Source organism: Glycine max, chromosome 14, assembly GCF_000004515.6.
Source record: "Glycine max cultivar Williams 82 chromosome 14, Glycine_max_v4.0, whole genome shotgun sequence".
In the NCBI taxonomy this organism is placed as follows: domain Eukaryota; kingdom Viridiplantae; phylum Streptophyta; class Magnoliopsida; order Fabales; family Fabaceae; genus Glycine; species Glycine max.
Genome location: NC_038250.2, coordinates 4854469 through 4869866, shown reverse-complemented (window position 1 = coordinate 4869866; position 15398 = coordinate 4854469). Strand labels below are relative to the sequence as shown.

The window sequence follows — 15398 nt, the reverse complement described above, 5'->3', positions numbered from 1 at the left end:
AATGGAGTAAAAAGAGGGGAACATGGAGCTTATCCGTTAACGTAAAAGGACAAGGAAGGAAGTTGTAGGAAAGAGTGTTTGGAATCAAATAAATTGTGTAGTTAGTGGAGTCGTTCAAGTTGGACCTTCTAAGCTAATACGCGTTGAACTTGAACCCTACTCATTCTTTTCTTTGGTCTCAATAACCTTTGGTCCGCGCCCATGCTACTACATCAGCGTAAAATCCGTTGCCTTTTTGCCTCCAAATGTGCCTTTCGTTATTTCTTGTAAGTACGTAATAACAATAATCCTCCTTTTTCCTCAACCAAATTATCCAAAATTCCAAATGCTAATTACTCTTTATTTATTTATTCATGTCCGATCAAAAACTCTTCTAAAATATTTTTCGAACAAAATTATTAATTACACGTTTCTATCTAACGACACATGAGTGGGGACGGAATAATAATAGTATTTAACTGGAGCGGGTGCAATTTTTATTATTATTATTTGGAATAAACAATTTTTAACAACATTCTTTTCTTATAGTAACGATTTTATGATATTTTCTGGATATACTTTTTCATTTTTAACCATTAATGATTTACCAAGCATAAAAGGTTTCCTGAATTTTTGTAAGTATTGCTAAGTTAGTCCTTTTATTGATTAATTTTAATTTTTTTATAGCAAAAATGCACATGTGAAAATTGAAATATAACTTCATTAATTTGTGAAATATATGAGATAAGATTGTACAAACTCTCTTATTTTAGACTTCTATATAAAATGTGTGAACTCCTCTTTTAACGTGCAACCTTAACTTACTTTACCTTGTGTATACATATATCTCTCGTTTTTCTAAGTTAACTTTATCAGTAAAACATTAGCGCAACTGTTGCTTTTACTATAATTGTTCTTCTGATCAAGGATGAAAATACTGACTTGTTAATACTTTAGACTTTTGAAAACTATTTAATACGCACAAAATCAAACACACCTAAACCCTTTAGTTTTTTTTTTTTTTATAGGCAAAGAAAGTATTATTAAAGAGGTGGATGAACCCGCGGCACATTTAATTAATCAAAATGCATTTAAGCTGTTGTAGTAATATAGAGGACAAGGAATCTAGTTTCACAGATTCCTCCTTCCCAGCACCGGCTCCTCCTAATTCAACAAATAAACCTAAACCTAATAGTCGTTTGGGAGTTGTCACAGCTAAATAAAGCATAATTACGGATCGTGCCATCATTAGTCGGCTAAACAAAATTAGATGCCAAGTTTGTATAGACTATATATAGTCTATAGATAGACTAGAGCCTGGATTCAAAATTTTGCATTAATTCATCTCCATTTTCTTTTCAATCATGGCCATATATATTGACACTGCCACTAGTTAGTAGTATTAATTATACTACTTTGCTAGCCAGTATCATGGAATTCTAATGTTGTGTCCTCAGCAATATTCATCCATTCAAGTCTATGTGCTAGTTAGATTTTTTCTGTGGCTTCATTTTGAATTCGAATTTCATCCACCCAAGTCCCAATTCCCAACACTGTTGTGGATAATATGAATACGATGAGATATAGTAATAGTAATAATAAAAAGAGAGAGATAAAGTTATCCTTGATTCTCTCTTTAGGTTTGTCGCCGTTATGTATGGGTAATGGGTTTGTCCCATTCCCATTGTGTGGTGTGTTTTACTAACAATCCAATCCAACTCAGCGGTGCTTTTGTGCCACCTGTTTGGGCCCATACACGTAGTGTGGGAAGCACGTGCATGCACCCACCCTGTCAACCAGAACAGGTTGCTTTGGATGCTTCCACGTGCAGCCACCGCAACATGGGGAGGGAAAATATTGTACTCACAACTCATGTAAGATCAGCAATGGACCCTCAACTCAAAGTTAATCCCCTTTACCTAAGAATTGGTATTGGTAACTTTATGTACATACTGATAATGGGAAGTTGAGCAACTACCCAAACATGGGGTGGATATTTGTTTGACTTAGATAGTTAATGGTGTCCACATAAATTAATCAGCACCTAAACAACAGCCTATTGTGGAACAAGTTCACGCACATTTTGAAACTTAGCACAAGATTACATATGATTAATTAATAATACAGAATTATCGATTAAAAGTTAAAAATAAACAATTATATTTTTTTCAGAATAATATTCTGAATAGATTAAGTTTATTAGAAACTTACTATTACAATATATGATTTCAACCGTATATAGTGATTGTTGGAAATGAAAATAAGTCAGGTTAAGCTAATTAAGTCTTATCTTTATCTAAGCTTGATCTTACATGCTTCATAATCCTATAGCTCAACTCTTTTTTTTTTTTTTTGAGGAGCAAGTCCATTTTGTTAGTATATTGCATACATTTTTTAATTTAGCCTGGCTTGATATCCTATGGAAAAATATATTTTGATATCTACTATGTTATTTTACATCTAGCGAGAGAAAGACAAAAAAGAAAAAATTATAGGTATGAATGTATGATAGGTAATATGATATGATGATAGGAAAAGAGAAAGATGTTGAGTGTGGGTAAAATATTTAAAAGAATCAACTATTCAAATATCACGATTCATTTAAAATATACTTCATATTAGATTTTAAATTAGTCGATGGACTTATCAATATACCTGTCTATCGCTATACAGTTCAATAAGCTTACAAGCTAATAGACCCATCACATTAAGAACGTTTAAAACGGCAAATCATATTACATTTTATTGTCGTCAAAATAAGCTCAAGTTAAAACATAATATTTTAGTTGTTAAAGTAGTGATTTTAGTTGTTAAAGTAGTGATATAATGTTATATTATATATTTAATATTAATATATATATATATATATATATATATTTTAAAATACTGTATTATTTATAAATAAAATAACCCGACAAATTAATCAATAGGCTTTTTCTAAAATTCCGTAACTTAACTTATTTAACTTAAAAGACTTTTTAAGAAGTCGAAACCTATTTTTTTTCTCTCTCTAAATAAGCCAGGCTTGACTAAAACTTAAATGGGTCAAGATGTTAGCCTTTAATGAATGGTGTATGCTATTTTCACTCTTAAATTCTCGATGATCCTTTTTTTGCCATCGTTGCCCAATTTTTTTTATAAAATTGAAATAAAAAGAGAGTGGATTTTAATTAGAATAGATGAGGGAAATGAAATTAGGACACTAAAGTGGAAGATAACATCAAACCATATTAGAGATAATGAATTAATGATTGTAGATGATCCATGAAAAGAGAAAGAGAAAGAGATGGTATTGGAGATAGGGTAGAATCTGAGGCTTGGGTAGAGGATGTTTGGGTTTTAAAAGAATACGAAACGGGGGTATGCAAGAGAACATCTCACAAAAAAGGAAGATAGCGGCATGCACTTGTTTCATTACCACTTTTTATGGATATTGGACTGTATGGTGTCCAAAAAGTCTGGCCACTACAGATTCGATGGCGTAGACACACGTTTCCATCCCCCATCAACATTTAGTCATTTACCATAAATAGTTTTAGGAAAAAAAATGTAATTTCATCCTTATATTTTTTATTGAATTTGGTTTTAGTCTTTATAATTTTAAATTAATGAAATTAATTCTTCAACTTTTAAAAATCTGATTTTTTTCTTTTAATATGTGATGTACGGGCCTGTTTGGGTGTAAACTTTTCTAGAAACACTTCTAAAAGAAAAAAAATAAGAAGAATAAAAATGAAATGAGATTCTCTATTAACTAAAATGAGTTTTTCAAATTTGTAGATGTCATCTCATCTTTTAAAGAAGGTATATTGGTGAACTTCTAAAAATTAATTCATGGAGAGTTTATTTTTATTTATGGAAAAGTTTATCTCATCTTTTTTTTTTTTCTTCTTTTAGAAGTACTTCCAAATAAGCCTACCCAAACAGGCCGTTTTCACTTAAAAAGCAATTTTTTTTCTACACTTCTATTATTTGAGCCGTGGCCTGCAATAAGACATTTTTGTGGACTGACCTTTCATGCAAATGTCGTCTAGGGTCATAAGCACCGCGTCTCTCTTTTTGATTCACCAACAATCCTTTTCACTTATTCAAATAGGCAACACAAGCGTTGAGTTTTGAACTTTGAACCATAAGAGCCGTTTCTTTTCTAATTTTGTTTTTAGTGTTATAAAATTAACTGAACTTTTACTTGTCGCGTGCCTTGACAAAGAAAAAGTATTTATTGCAACAAATAGATTTTGTTGTTTAATTAAAATTAGTATTGAATCAATCGTTTTAAAAATAAGTATACAAATTGTATGATGTAAATTGTAAAAAGTATTCAAATGTGCCAACAACGCCACTTGCGAATTCAACATTTTAGAGTTGTCACTTGTCACTAGCCATTGGCTATTTCAATAGGGAAGTTATTAAGAGATTTGACTATTACCGTTGATTATTGAAAAACATATATGTATTTGAATAAACTATTATTCATTAAATTTCTTAAAATATTAAGATTATTTCAATATTTTTTTATTCTATTTATTTATCAAACGGCGATGTAAATAATTAAATTAAATATAAATCAACATGTAAATAATTAAAGTAAATATATATGAAGACTATTTTGGCTAAAGATATTTTAAAAAGGATTGAATAATAAGTTATCAAGTATTGTTCAATTTCTATCTGGGTATATCTGCCCCTACCGTTTCAAAGAAAAAAAAATCATGGCAGGAGAGAAAGAAGCTCATCAACCAATGAGTACTCTTAATGATTACCTTGTCAACACTAGGCCAAAGTACTTCAACACCATTGCAAAGCCTAAAGTGCAAGCTTGTAACATGGAGATAAATTCAGAATTTATTCACTTGGTGCAGAAAATCCAATTTTGGGGATATGATCATGAAGACCCCTATGCTAACTTGGCCACTTTTGTGGATATTTGTTGCAACATGGTGAAGATCTATTAAGTGCATGATGGTGTCATATGAATTGTCCTCTTTCCATTCTCTCTTAATGGGAAGGCCAGAGCTTAGTTTTGATTTTACCTCCAAATAGTGACATGACTTGGGCTTAGCTAGTGAACAAGTTTTTGCATCAATTCTTCCCTCAATCCAAGATCAATCAAAGGAGAGCAACAATTTTGGCCTTTACACAAGGATTAGATGAGGCATTGTGCGAAGCTTGGGAAAGCCTTTGAGAAAATGTCCACCTCACGGTCTTGATGAAGGAGCACAAATCAATACTTTCTTGGTGGGGTTAAGGGCTCAAACTAAGCTTCTGCTTAATGTTTCAGTTGGAAGCAAGATTATGTTGAAGACACCGGATGAAGCTAAGGAGATCATTCAGAATATGGCTTCAAACGATTATGAAACCAACATGATAGGACTCTGGTGCAAAGAAGAGGTGCGCTAGAGTTGGATTCCCAATATGTATTCTTTGCTCAAAACAAACTTCCCACTCAACAATTTGAAGCACTCGCCAAAGAAATTTCAAGAATTTCACAACTTCAAAGCCAACAATATCAACCTCTCCATCATGAGCCTACTTCTGAGTTGGAGGAGACTTTTAATCAATTTATGCAGGTCTCCATCACCAATCAAGAGAACATTGAGGCTTCAATCAAGAGATAAGAAATTCAAATGGGACAATTGGCCAAACAACTAGCAAAGAAGTCTAATGCTATCATTGCCACGAGTGAAGTGAGTAGAGGGAAAAATGAGTGAAAATGTTGTTGATGAGAGAAAATATATGAGAATGAGGATAATCAAATTATTGAGAGATGGTAGGAGTGAAAAGAAAAATGCTAGTGAGTGTGAGAAGTTGGTGGTGAAACATAGTGACGAGACAAAGACAATTTGTTGAGGAGGAGAACAAGGTATCAATGAACCCTGTCATCAAGGACCTTCCTTATCCACATGCTCCAACAAGGAAGGATAAGGAGAAGCCACATGCATGGATCCTAGAGATATTGAAGCAGTTGCAATTTAACATATCATTCTTAAAAGTTGCTAAACCAAGGCCAAGTTATGATGATAAAAGTGTTGATTATCAGTTGAATGTGCTTGATGAACTCTTTGTTGAGCCCAAGCTGCAATTGCATATTCCTTTTCCTCTTGAGTTGGCTCCTATTGATGCATGAGTACCTTCAAATTTGTACTAGGTTATTCAATATGATGAATGAAATTTTAGCAGATTCGCTGAGCAAGCTAGCTTACCTAGCAATTCTCTGTGCCGTTAAAGTTCAGACTACTTGTTAAAATTATAAAATATGGACTTCGAACTCTACAAGTTTTTTACACCAACATTACACGGTTAGCAGCATTAGTAACAAGAACACATCTTAAAAGAGCTTCTAATATTATTTTGTTTGAATTTCATAATCACCTTTCACTTCATGTCTGTTTGACTAGGTGAAATTTGTAAGTTTACAATAGCAGAGTCAACTATGAATTAGGTCCCACTATCATATAGAATTATAGTGTAGAACTATTCAATATGTAGAAAATAAATAATTATATTATGCAATTTTTAAGATACTTAACTGACACAATCTTATAATATCAGAACAATATTAAATTGAAAATAATCAGTTAACAATTCGAATTTCAAGAAAAAGAGAAGCTGCAGGTCGAGGCATTGTTAGAGATCTCATTTCATAGCGGGAAGTAATCGCGAAAGCTAGAGCAACATTGCTTGCTTCAAGACATTTGAGGTTGAAGTTTAATGCTATTAGGCATCTTATCATCACTCCTGCCATCTTCACAAAGATGGGGAATTGTAAATTTATCAGGTATCACAATTTAAAACCACAAGAGACAGAAACGTTGAAGCTTTAATTAACTATGGAAATTAAAAGTAGTTGCAATGTAACATGAATACACTAAAATAACACCTGAAATGAAAGGCAAACACAACTTCAATTCTAACCAAATAAACTCAACAAAAGCATTACATAAATTAGTCAAACAGACTGAAACCCATGTCATCATCAGATTCTTCAGCTGGTTCTTCCTTCTTTTCCTCTTCCTTGGCTGCAGCAGGAGCACCAGACTCAGCAGCAGGAGCAGCAACAGCAGCGACAGCAAATTTACTTGGATCCTGCATTCAAGTTAAAAATTCATAAATGAAAAGGAAAAAAACAACAGAAATATTTTGATGATAGTTGATCAAAATGTCAAAGCCAATACCTTCAGATACTCCTTGACCTTGTCTGCCTCAGGGAAAGAATAATCTGTCTCAACCGCAACAGCAAGAACATTCTTGTAGGCATTGACAAACATGTGTGGTGCAGCAGCAAGTGTTGGGTATGAGATAGCTAATGAAAGTGAAGTAACCATTGAGACACCAGCAGCAAACTTCTCAATAAGGTCATCCTCAGTAAGATCAAGAACCTCAGGACTGAACACTGAACCATTATCATAAACAGAAAGAACCACAAGCCCATACGAGAAGGGCCTTATCCCTAGCTTGGCAAGCAATGCAGCTTCAGAAGATCCAACCTTGTCTCCCTTCTTAATGAGCTCCACAGGGGTAATGATTTCAACAGTACCCTTGTTAATCTTGGTAGGAATGTTGAGCACCTGAAATACAGAAACTAAGCATAAACATGACATGAAAACAAAATAATCTTGACCTGTTTTTCCTTGATTTTAAAAACAGAACTCTTATAAAAAATCTGTAAATTTGTTTTGGTTCCGTTACTAATGTTTTTTCTTTCCCCACTTCTACTCAACGTAATATTTAAAATATTAATAGTTTTTAAAAACCAAAACAAATCAACCACCCCCAAATTCTACAAACAGAAGATTACCAACCTGGAAGAAAGAGGTCTGGGAGGGATCGAGCCCTGTGTTGCCAGGAGGAACAACAACATCAATTGGGGCAACCAAACCAACACGAGCAGGAGCTCCAACCTGTTCAGATAAAACACAAATGTTTTGATGAACAATAAATTAAAGCAAATGATATACACAAATAACATAGTTGCAAAGTAGGAAAAAAGCTAGCTATTGTATTGCATCAAACCCACAAAACATAACGAACAACTGTCACAATCTTAATAACTCGGCCTAATATATTCGGGTAGAGCAAAACATAAGTCATAACATGGAAAAAAAGTAAACAAGAATTGCAATCACTAAGTAAATCAGAGCACAATATAACAATAACAATAAACAACTAAAATGCTCGAGAGATACATTCCTAGCATCTGTCCCCAAAACTTAACTAAAAAGTCATCACAGAAAAACAAGGTAAAGTACGGCTTTTTATGATTCAAATTAACAATAATACAGGCAAGGCAACAAAGGTAAACGACTAACATCATCAAATAGTTATTAAAACAATCAGTTAAATAGCAATAATATAAACAAATCGAAAAGTATGCATATATCAATTTACCTTGTACTTGGCAACCTCCTCACTGACCTCCTTCAGGTCACCTTTGGTGAAAATCAATCCCACATTGCCCTGATTCAACCAAAAACACATTCTCTCAAAATTCAGTAATTAAAGCATTTTTTTAATACTCGCTAATAAAACAGATTTAGAAAGAGTGAAACTCACAACAAGGAGCGGGATAAGGTTGAGATAGGCGTTGTTTCCGGTTTTCTCAGCGTGCATCCTGACTGAGCGCTTCATCATGGTGTTCTTCCCCATGAGGACGACGGAGTCGCCACGGAGACCCTTGCGAATGTTCTGGAGCTGGTTCGATCCCACGTTATCGGAGTTCACAACGAGGATCTGGCCGTACTCCTCCATTAGGTCGCACAGCTTCGCATCGTAAGCGATCTTCTTCTCAGCCTTGGTCTGCTTCGGTGCCATTGATGACGACGACGACGACGACGGTGTCTGTTGTGACTGAGAGTACTTTAGGGCAAAATCGAGGGCCAAGACGAAGCTCTGCTCGGTCAAGGCGGACAGCAAAGTGTTGCCGTCTCTTTAACCTCTTCGTTGAGGTATGGAGAATGAGTAGGGTTTAGGTTAGGAAAAGAAGCGAAATAGAGAAGTGTGACGAACGGTGAGTTTATATAGTGGCGCAGGGCAATGTGAATAGGTTTTGGGAAAAACCTAGATCCAACGGCTGCCATTCGTTTGTTGTAAAGAATCAGACGGCTGGGAATTTGTTAATGGCCCAGTGGGCTTCGAACTTATATTATAAATTGGGATTTCTTTTTTGGTTTGCACTTTACTAGTGCTGTTCGGGGTTTCGGTCTCAGTTGTTTTCTAAAGGGCTGCTAGCTACACTCCCAACATGCTTCAGAGAAACATTTTGTTCCCAAAGTACCCTTCTTTATATAGCGGAAACATATTTTTCTTGAGTAACAGAGGGTGTGATATACATTCGTTGTGTAAAGTACACAACAAAAAAAACATTTCTACTGTGTATTGTTTGCACCCTTCTTACTCTGCTAAAATATATGTTTCTGTTTTGTTAATTTTTTAATTATTAATTAATTGTAAAATTTTATCTTTTTAATCATTTTTCAGTTATGATATAAATCATTTAAATGACGGCTCATATTATCCTTTTTTTAATACTAACAGAATTAATTAATTATGATATAATTACCTTTTTAATTTAAATTTGAAATAATGATGACTCAAGTTACCCATTTTAATTGTAATTGGATTAATTATGGTACAAATTAATCTGATTATTACTAATAAAGGTAATTCATATGATAAAGATTGAATACCCGGATCGAATTAGAGTTGACGCCGCCCGCCCTAAACAAATAGGAGGCGTGGGGTTTGGGGCTTCTTGGTTAACGATGGCTTTTGTTTTTGTCAAATGAATGCAGTAAAAAAAATTATTCAAAATTAAAACATAAATGACTTAATATTTTAAAATTAAAACAAAAACTAAATATAAATATGAAGTAATTTACGAGATTCATTTTAAATTCGTAAATAATTGAATCATTGAAATAAAAAGTTGCTAATTTTTTAAAAACTAATATGAAATGATGGGCCAATAAAAAATTAGTCAAACAACTCAAAGGTATGAAGAAATAAAGAGTAAATACACAAGCAAAATAAGTGACAAGTCCTACTTTAGTCACTTTTGTGGGTATTTCTCTTGTGACAACAAAATCTAACATGAGAGAATCAAAATTTAAAATTATCTAACTCAACATATGTGTTGTATGTACACTAAATTATATATATAAATTTTCTAACTCATCTTTGACTTCAAAATTGAAATAGTGCTGAACTGAAGATGAATCAACATAATAAAATCATCAATTTATGAGCCAATCCTAATAAAGTAAAAGGTTCTGAAAAATGTGAAAGTAGTGCTGCTGATAGCCCCCTTCACAAAAAACAGTAATTATGAGATAAATTAATAAACAAGCAGATAACACATATGCTGCCATATCCTTATTCAAAAAGAGGATAAAATTCCTGGGAAATTAAAGATCCTTGTATCAGAAACCTTGATCTAAATCATTTTCATTTTCCATGATCCCGTGAGACAGAAGAATACAATTACATTTTGAAAGCCAATAGTGCTCAAGGAAAAGAGTAATATAAACCATGTGATCCAAATCAGCATACTTCATCCACGTCACAAGTTACCAGCCAAAAGGAGAAGAGGAGACCATATACTCGTCATCAAGAACTGTCTTGATCTCATCAAGAAACAATGTTGGTGTGGCAAGAATTTTGAGCATACAAGAAAAGGCTCAGAAGCTTGCGAAGATTGCTGATTACAACACGTGAGGCCCAAAGGTATCTGTCCAGATTGCATATAAGTACAATTCTGGTATGTGTCATATGACGTGTACTTGGGGCACATGAGAATAGGTTGAACAACCTGCAGATAGTTAGTGAAAACATAAGGCTTCTGATAAGGAAGTTTTCTAATAGCTTCCTTGATAGGGAAGCAAGTCTTCCATACTGTACTCAATAAAAGAATATTTACCATAATGCTTAGTCCTAATGCAAACTATGGCATATCCACATCAAAATTTTGTGCAGTGAAGATTAGTAAAAAGTTCATAAATACTGCAACTTGAAGCAAACTCTTCTAACTTGCAAATAATAAATGTGGTCAGCAAATGATGTAGCTAAATCTTAACGTGTAGAATATACTGTAGAATCAACAAACAGTGACAGAAAATTAATGCTTTAGTCTGTTTGTTTAGCTGTTTCACCCTCCATTTCCTACATTCCGAGAAATTGAATGTGACTAAAAAAAAATTGATATATTCACGTTGAACAGAGAATGGTTTTGCAAAGACACCCTTAGTGAGGCATTGCCACATTGAGAAGTGAAGGACTCTTTCTAGCAGACCTAAGTGTGTGAACTTAGCAACATACAAAACTTAGTTGTAATAACATGGCTTCTCTGCTACGTGACTCCTAATGATATCACCTAAATTGCGATTAATAATCTCACTCAGACAATCAACTTAGGTCAAAAGCCATTTTTTTTTAGGTGAATGGAAAAAAGAATCGCAAGTGTGTCATACAAAGATAGGGGTTCCTCCACATATATCATTGTCCTGCAAGAAACTGCAGTACAATTAAAGACTAAAAAGAAACTCCCAGGAGATGTATATTTAGTTACACGTTCCTTTTTTTTTGTGTGTGTGTGTGTGTGTGTTAGTTCTTTTTTAATAAGCTTAACTATCAGTTGTGGAGTAAAATTTTGGCATTACTTAAGCAATGATATCATGGAAAGCTTGCAAAACAAGGACCAAACTACTACAACCAACATCCTTTTACACACATAGCAACCTCACAATTACATAGCAGTAATGTAGAATATTATTAAACATAAGAAAAATAGAACATGTTACTTGACCTTGTACTTGGCAATCTGTTCGCTAACTTCCCTCAAGTCACCTTTGGTGAAAATTAATGCCACATTTCCCTGATTCAAGAAACAAGCTTAAACATTAAACTGTCTTCAAAATTAAATGAAATTGCTTCTTTTTTTACTATTATTATTATCAAATTTATTTTCTGGTACAAGAAATGAGGTAGCAGAGTTACCACAAGAAGGGGGACAAGGTTAAGGAAGGCCTTGTTGCCAGTCTTCTGAGCATCCAAGATGATAGAGCGTTTCATCATGGAGTTCTTTCCCATCACCACCACCGAATCAGCATTAAGTCCCCTCCGTATGCCCTGAAGCTGGTTGGAACCCACATTGTCTGATGAAACCACCAGCACCTGACTGTACTCTTTCAGAAGCTTCAGCATCTTTGCATCATAAGCTGCCTTTGCCACTTTCCCCGCCATTGCTGCTGATCACTAGAGCTATCAAAGAGAGTTGGCTCACTACAGGTTGTCAAAAAATTCAGCCGATAGGAGTTGGATTACTTTGGTAGTGAACCAAAATTGCAGCAACCCAACTCAACCCACTACAGGTGGCGGGTTAAATGGTTTGGCTCACCATAATAAAAGAAAAGAGAGAAAATTTGAAAAACAAAATAAGAAAACATAATAAAAAGTAGCAAAGTATAAAATCAAACAATAATCGTTAACATATAACAGTACAAAATTTGACAAGGGCATATTCAAAATAATGCTCTGATTGGGGAAAAAAAAACAAAATCAGAACAAAAAATAGTTTGACAATATAATAAGAAAAAAATAAAGAAAGAATACAATACCATAATTTTCTAATAGATTCTTAGACTGCATCATGTAACTTAGACAAAGTTTACTAAAATGAACAAACCTAGCCTAGCCTGTGTATTTGACATGATTTTGGTGGGAAACAGATGTAGAACCCAACACACGCATAGTAAAATGATCATGGTGCTGAAAATGGACATTTTAATAATTTTATGATTATACTTTACACGTGAAAGTGCTAGAAGTGAAGTCCATTTCTCACAAATCAGTTGCAATGAGAGTTCTGAACCTTTCCTGCCCTGCTGCAATAGATGTAATGTTATGTTTAGTCAATATACCACTTAAATTAGTCACTTTGGTCAAAGAATAACCACAACACTACATGAGAGACATTTCATTCTATCTGTGCTAATCACATGCTGCTGGGTTTAAACAAAAGGTCTAATTTCAAGAACTGAAAGCACAAGATTTGACTCTATTGTGAGTGTTTTGATCTTAAAATCAACACCTACAATGCTTAATAACATATAAGCCCATCAAAATCATAATAAGGAGAAAAACAAAAAAACTCACTCTGGTGTATGAGAAATATTAACTAACAAAATCTGATAAGATTACTTGTATCAAACCCCCACCTTTCCCACACTCCAGTCCAGAATTATCATTACTATAACACCCTTTTAATAGAATAATGCAAGGCTGATAGATGGTGATTTTATTGAAAGTAACCATATATGTGCATTTGGATAAATCATCAACAGAAGATTGAAAATGTTGGAAACCCAAAGTAGTAGAAACTAAACTTGCATGGACCCCCCAAGCATCTATATGAACTAACTCAGAGAGGAACAAAGCCTTATCAATGGTGCACTTTAGAAACAAACTAGAAAATATGTTTTTCAAAGTTAACACAATGCACACTCCAAGGATGACAAAGCATTAGAAAGTAACAACTAAAAAAGGTGAGAGAGAAAAGCTAAATGCAGCAGAAGATGATGGCAAATATATATAATAAATCCCCTACAACTCACTCCTTGCTCCAATCATCTGTTCTGTTATCCAATTAAGCACAATAGTTAACAACAATGTTATTAAAGCTAACACAACAATTAAGAGAGCTAGTGAACTTATTAATAGAAGTGATATTAAAATTAAAGCTCAGTACATAATGATCATTATCTAGAGTAAGAAGAGGGAAAAGAAAAATTTGAAATGGAGGCAGTGGGGGATGAATAGGCAAGGAAACAATCATATTCAGCAACAGTGATAGTTAGTAACGACATATTTGAAATGTCAGAAAAGGGAATATAAGATTCTGTTTGGGAAAAATCAGTAGTGCATTGTAGAATCCATAGAAACTTTATACAAATATATTGAATATGGCCCAAGTAGCTAGTCACTGATCTTGTTTCTTAATACTTAGCAAATCTTGGGCCATATTCAATCTTTTTGCATAAAAGGCTTTGCTTTTTCCTATACTTAACAAGTTTGCTAAGAACTGAAAGGCAGAAAAAGGTCAATATGAATGGTATTCCAAAAAAGAACGCAGAGTTGACCATGCATATCCTTTTTCTCTTCTTTTTTACTGACAAATAACATTAACCAACTTGATTTGAACCACAATAAGTCTATAAGTTTGTTTTGCATTTTTCTATCGTATTTCTCATTACAGAAACACAGAAAATCCAAACAGTTTCCATATGACACAAAAATCAAATCCACATTAGCACTCAGCAAATGAAAGTGATATAGTGACCATAACTAACGATAAACAAAAAATTCCTTGTATAAATGCCAGGTTATTGACTAAATTTGCACACGAAACCAAACAACAAAAGCATAAAGGGGAAAAAAATTCAGTGAGTTAGTGAGTAACTGAGTGTATATCAGCGTTGATACATTGCCCAGATAAAAAAAATCCCCTAAAGAATGACCTGTTGTGTTGCCACATAGCAACAAACATGTTCGTGTCAAAACCCGAACCAGTCAAGCTCTTATGTTGAAAACTGAAAGCAAGTAGAAATTGGAATTGAAAGAACAAAAGCTGAAACAAAAAATAGAGGATTTTATTGTTGTTGTTGTTTGATGTTCTAGTCGCAGTAAAACATTGAACGAACGAGAAGACAGATACAAGGAAAAAAAATATAGAGTACAATAGAAACAGATTTACAAAAAAAAAAAAAAACAAAGAAGAAGAGAAATTGAGTTGCGCAGGATTTACCTGAACGGTGGTCGGCGACGTTGAGGAGGCAGTGGTGCAGCACTGTGAAGAAAAGAAGATCTGAAATGAGTCATAGTGTGGGTCTCGGTGTGAAATAATAGCCCAATAAGCCAGGCCCAAATAAAATGTGCATGCGAGTGGGGCCCAATTAGTTAAGGTGTCCACTGAACTGAAATGGTGTCCTTCATGGGATCTTGGAATTGAAACGAACGGGACGTGTCTGTCTCCGATGGCTTCCTCATACCGTGACCGCACGTCGGAGTTCCGGTTATTATTGGAGACTCTGAAGAAGATCGGAAGTCCGGTGCAACCCGAGAATGCTCCTTCGACCTCTCATGGCGAGTCGTATTCGAGATCCGAATTCAACCGAAAGGCCTCGCGTATCGGGTTGGGGATCCACGAGACCTCGCAGAAGATCGCGAGGCTCACGCAGCTGGCGAGGAAATCGTCCATGTTCAACGATCCCGCAGTGGAGATTCAGGAGCTGACTGTTCTGATCAAGAACGAGATCACGGCGCTCAACTCGGCTCTCTTCGATTTGCAAACCGTTCAGAACACGGATATGGCTGACGGCGGTTACTCGCAGGATACGATTGTGCATTCCACCGCGGTTTGTGATGAC

At 34.5% G+C, this 15398-nt stretch overlaps 2 protein-coding genes and 1 pseudogene across 3 annotated transcripts; 1 reads left to right on the top strand and 2 right to left on the bottom strand.

Moving 5' to 3' along the window:
• Nucleotides 1-6781: 6781 nt before the first annotated feature.
• On the bottom strand, nucleotides 6782-8968 carry LOC100777482 (60S acidic ribosomal protein P0-like). Its single transcript, NM_001252747.3, has 5 exons — nucleotides 8533-8968; nucleotides 8368-8436; nucleotides 7782-7880; nucleotides 7155-7547; nucleotides 6782-7065 (listed from the first exon to the last, which is right to left on the bottom strand). Exons 1-5 carry the CDS (start codon nucleotides 8788-8790, stop codon nucleotides 6925-6927), a joined length of 960 nt encoding a protein of 319 aa, NP_001239676.1. The 5' UTR covers nucleotides 8791-8968; the 3' UTR covers nucleotides 6782-6924.
• Nucleotides 8969-10190: 1222 nt separating this feature from the next.
• Nucleotides 10191-14843, bottom strand: LOC100305996 (uL10 ribosome protein pseudogene; annotated as a pseudogene). The gene is given in 4 exon segments (NR_165801.1): nucleotides 10191-10786; nucleotides 11780-11848; nucleotides 11971-12234; nucleotides 14777-14843. The product of NR_165801.1 is annotated as an uL10 ribosome protein pseudogene (transcript).
• Nucleotides 14844-15005: 162 nt separating this feature from the next.
• Nucleotides 15006-15398, top strand: LOC106795763 (syntaxin-31; the record flags this gene model as incomplete). Its single annotated transcript, XM_014766661.3, has 1 exon — nucleotides 15006-15398. A coding segment is annotated over exon 1 (393 nt), but the record flags the coding sequence as incomplete, so codon positions are not given.

What these genes read in the sequence shown, in the direction of transcription:
- LOC100777482 (NM_001252747.3), bottom strand. Translation starts at nt 8,790, where the DNA reads ATGGCACCGAAGCAGACCAAGGCTGAGAAGAAGATCGCTTACGATGCG. An exon ending in ACCTTATCCCGCTCCTTGTT is followed by an intron (nt 8,437 to 8,532) that starts GTGAGTTTCACT and finishes TGGTTGAATCAG; the next exon opens with GGCAATGTGGGATTGATTTT. An exon ending in AGGTCAAGGAGTATCTGAAG is followed by an intron (nt 7,066 to 7,154) that starts GTATTGGCTTTG and finishes ACTTGAATGCAG; the next exon opens with GATCCAAGTAAATTTGCTGT.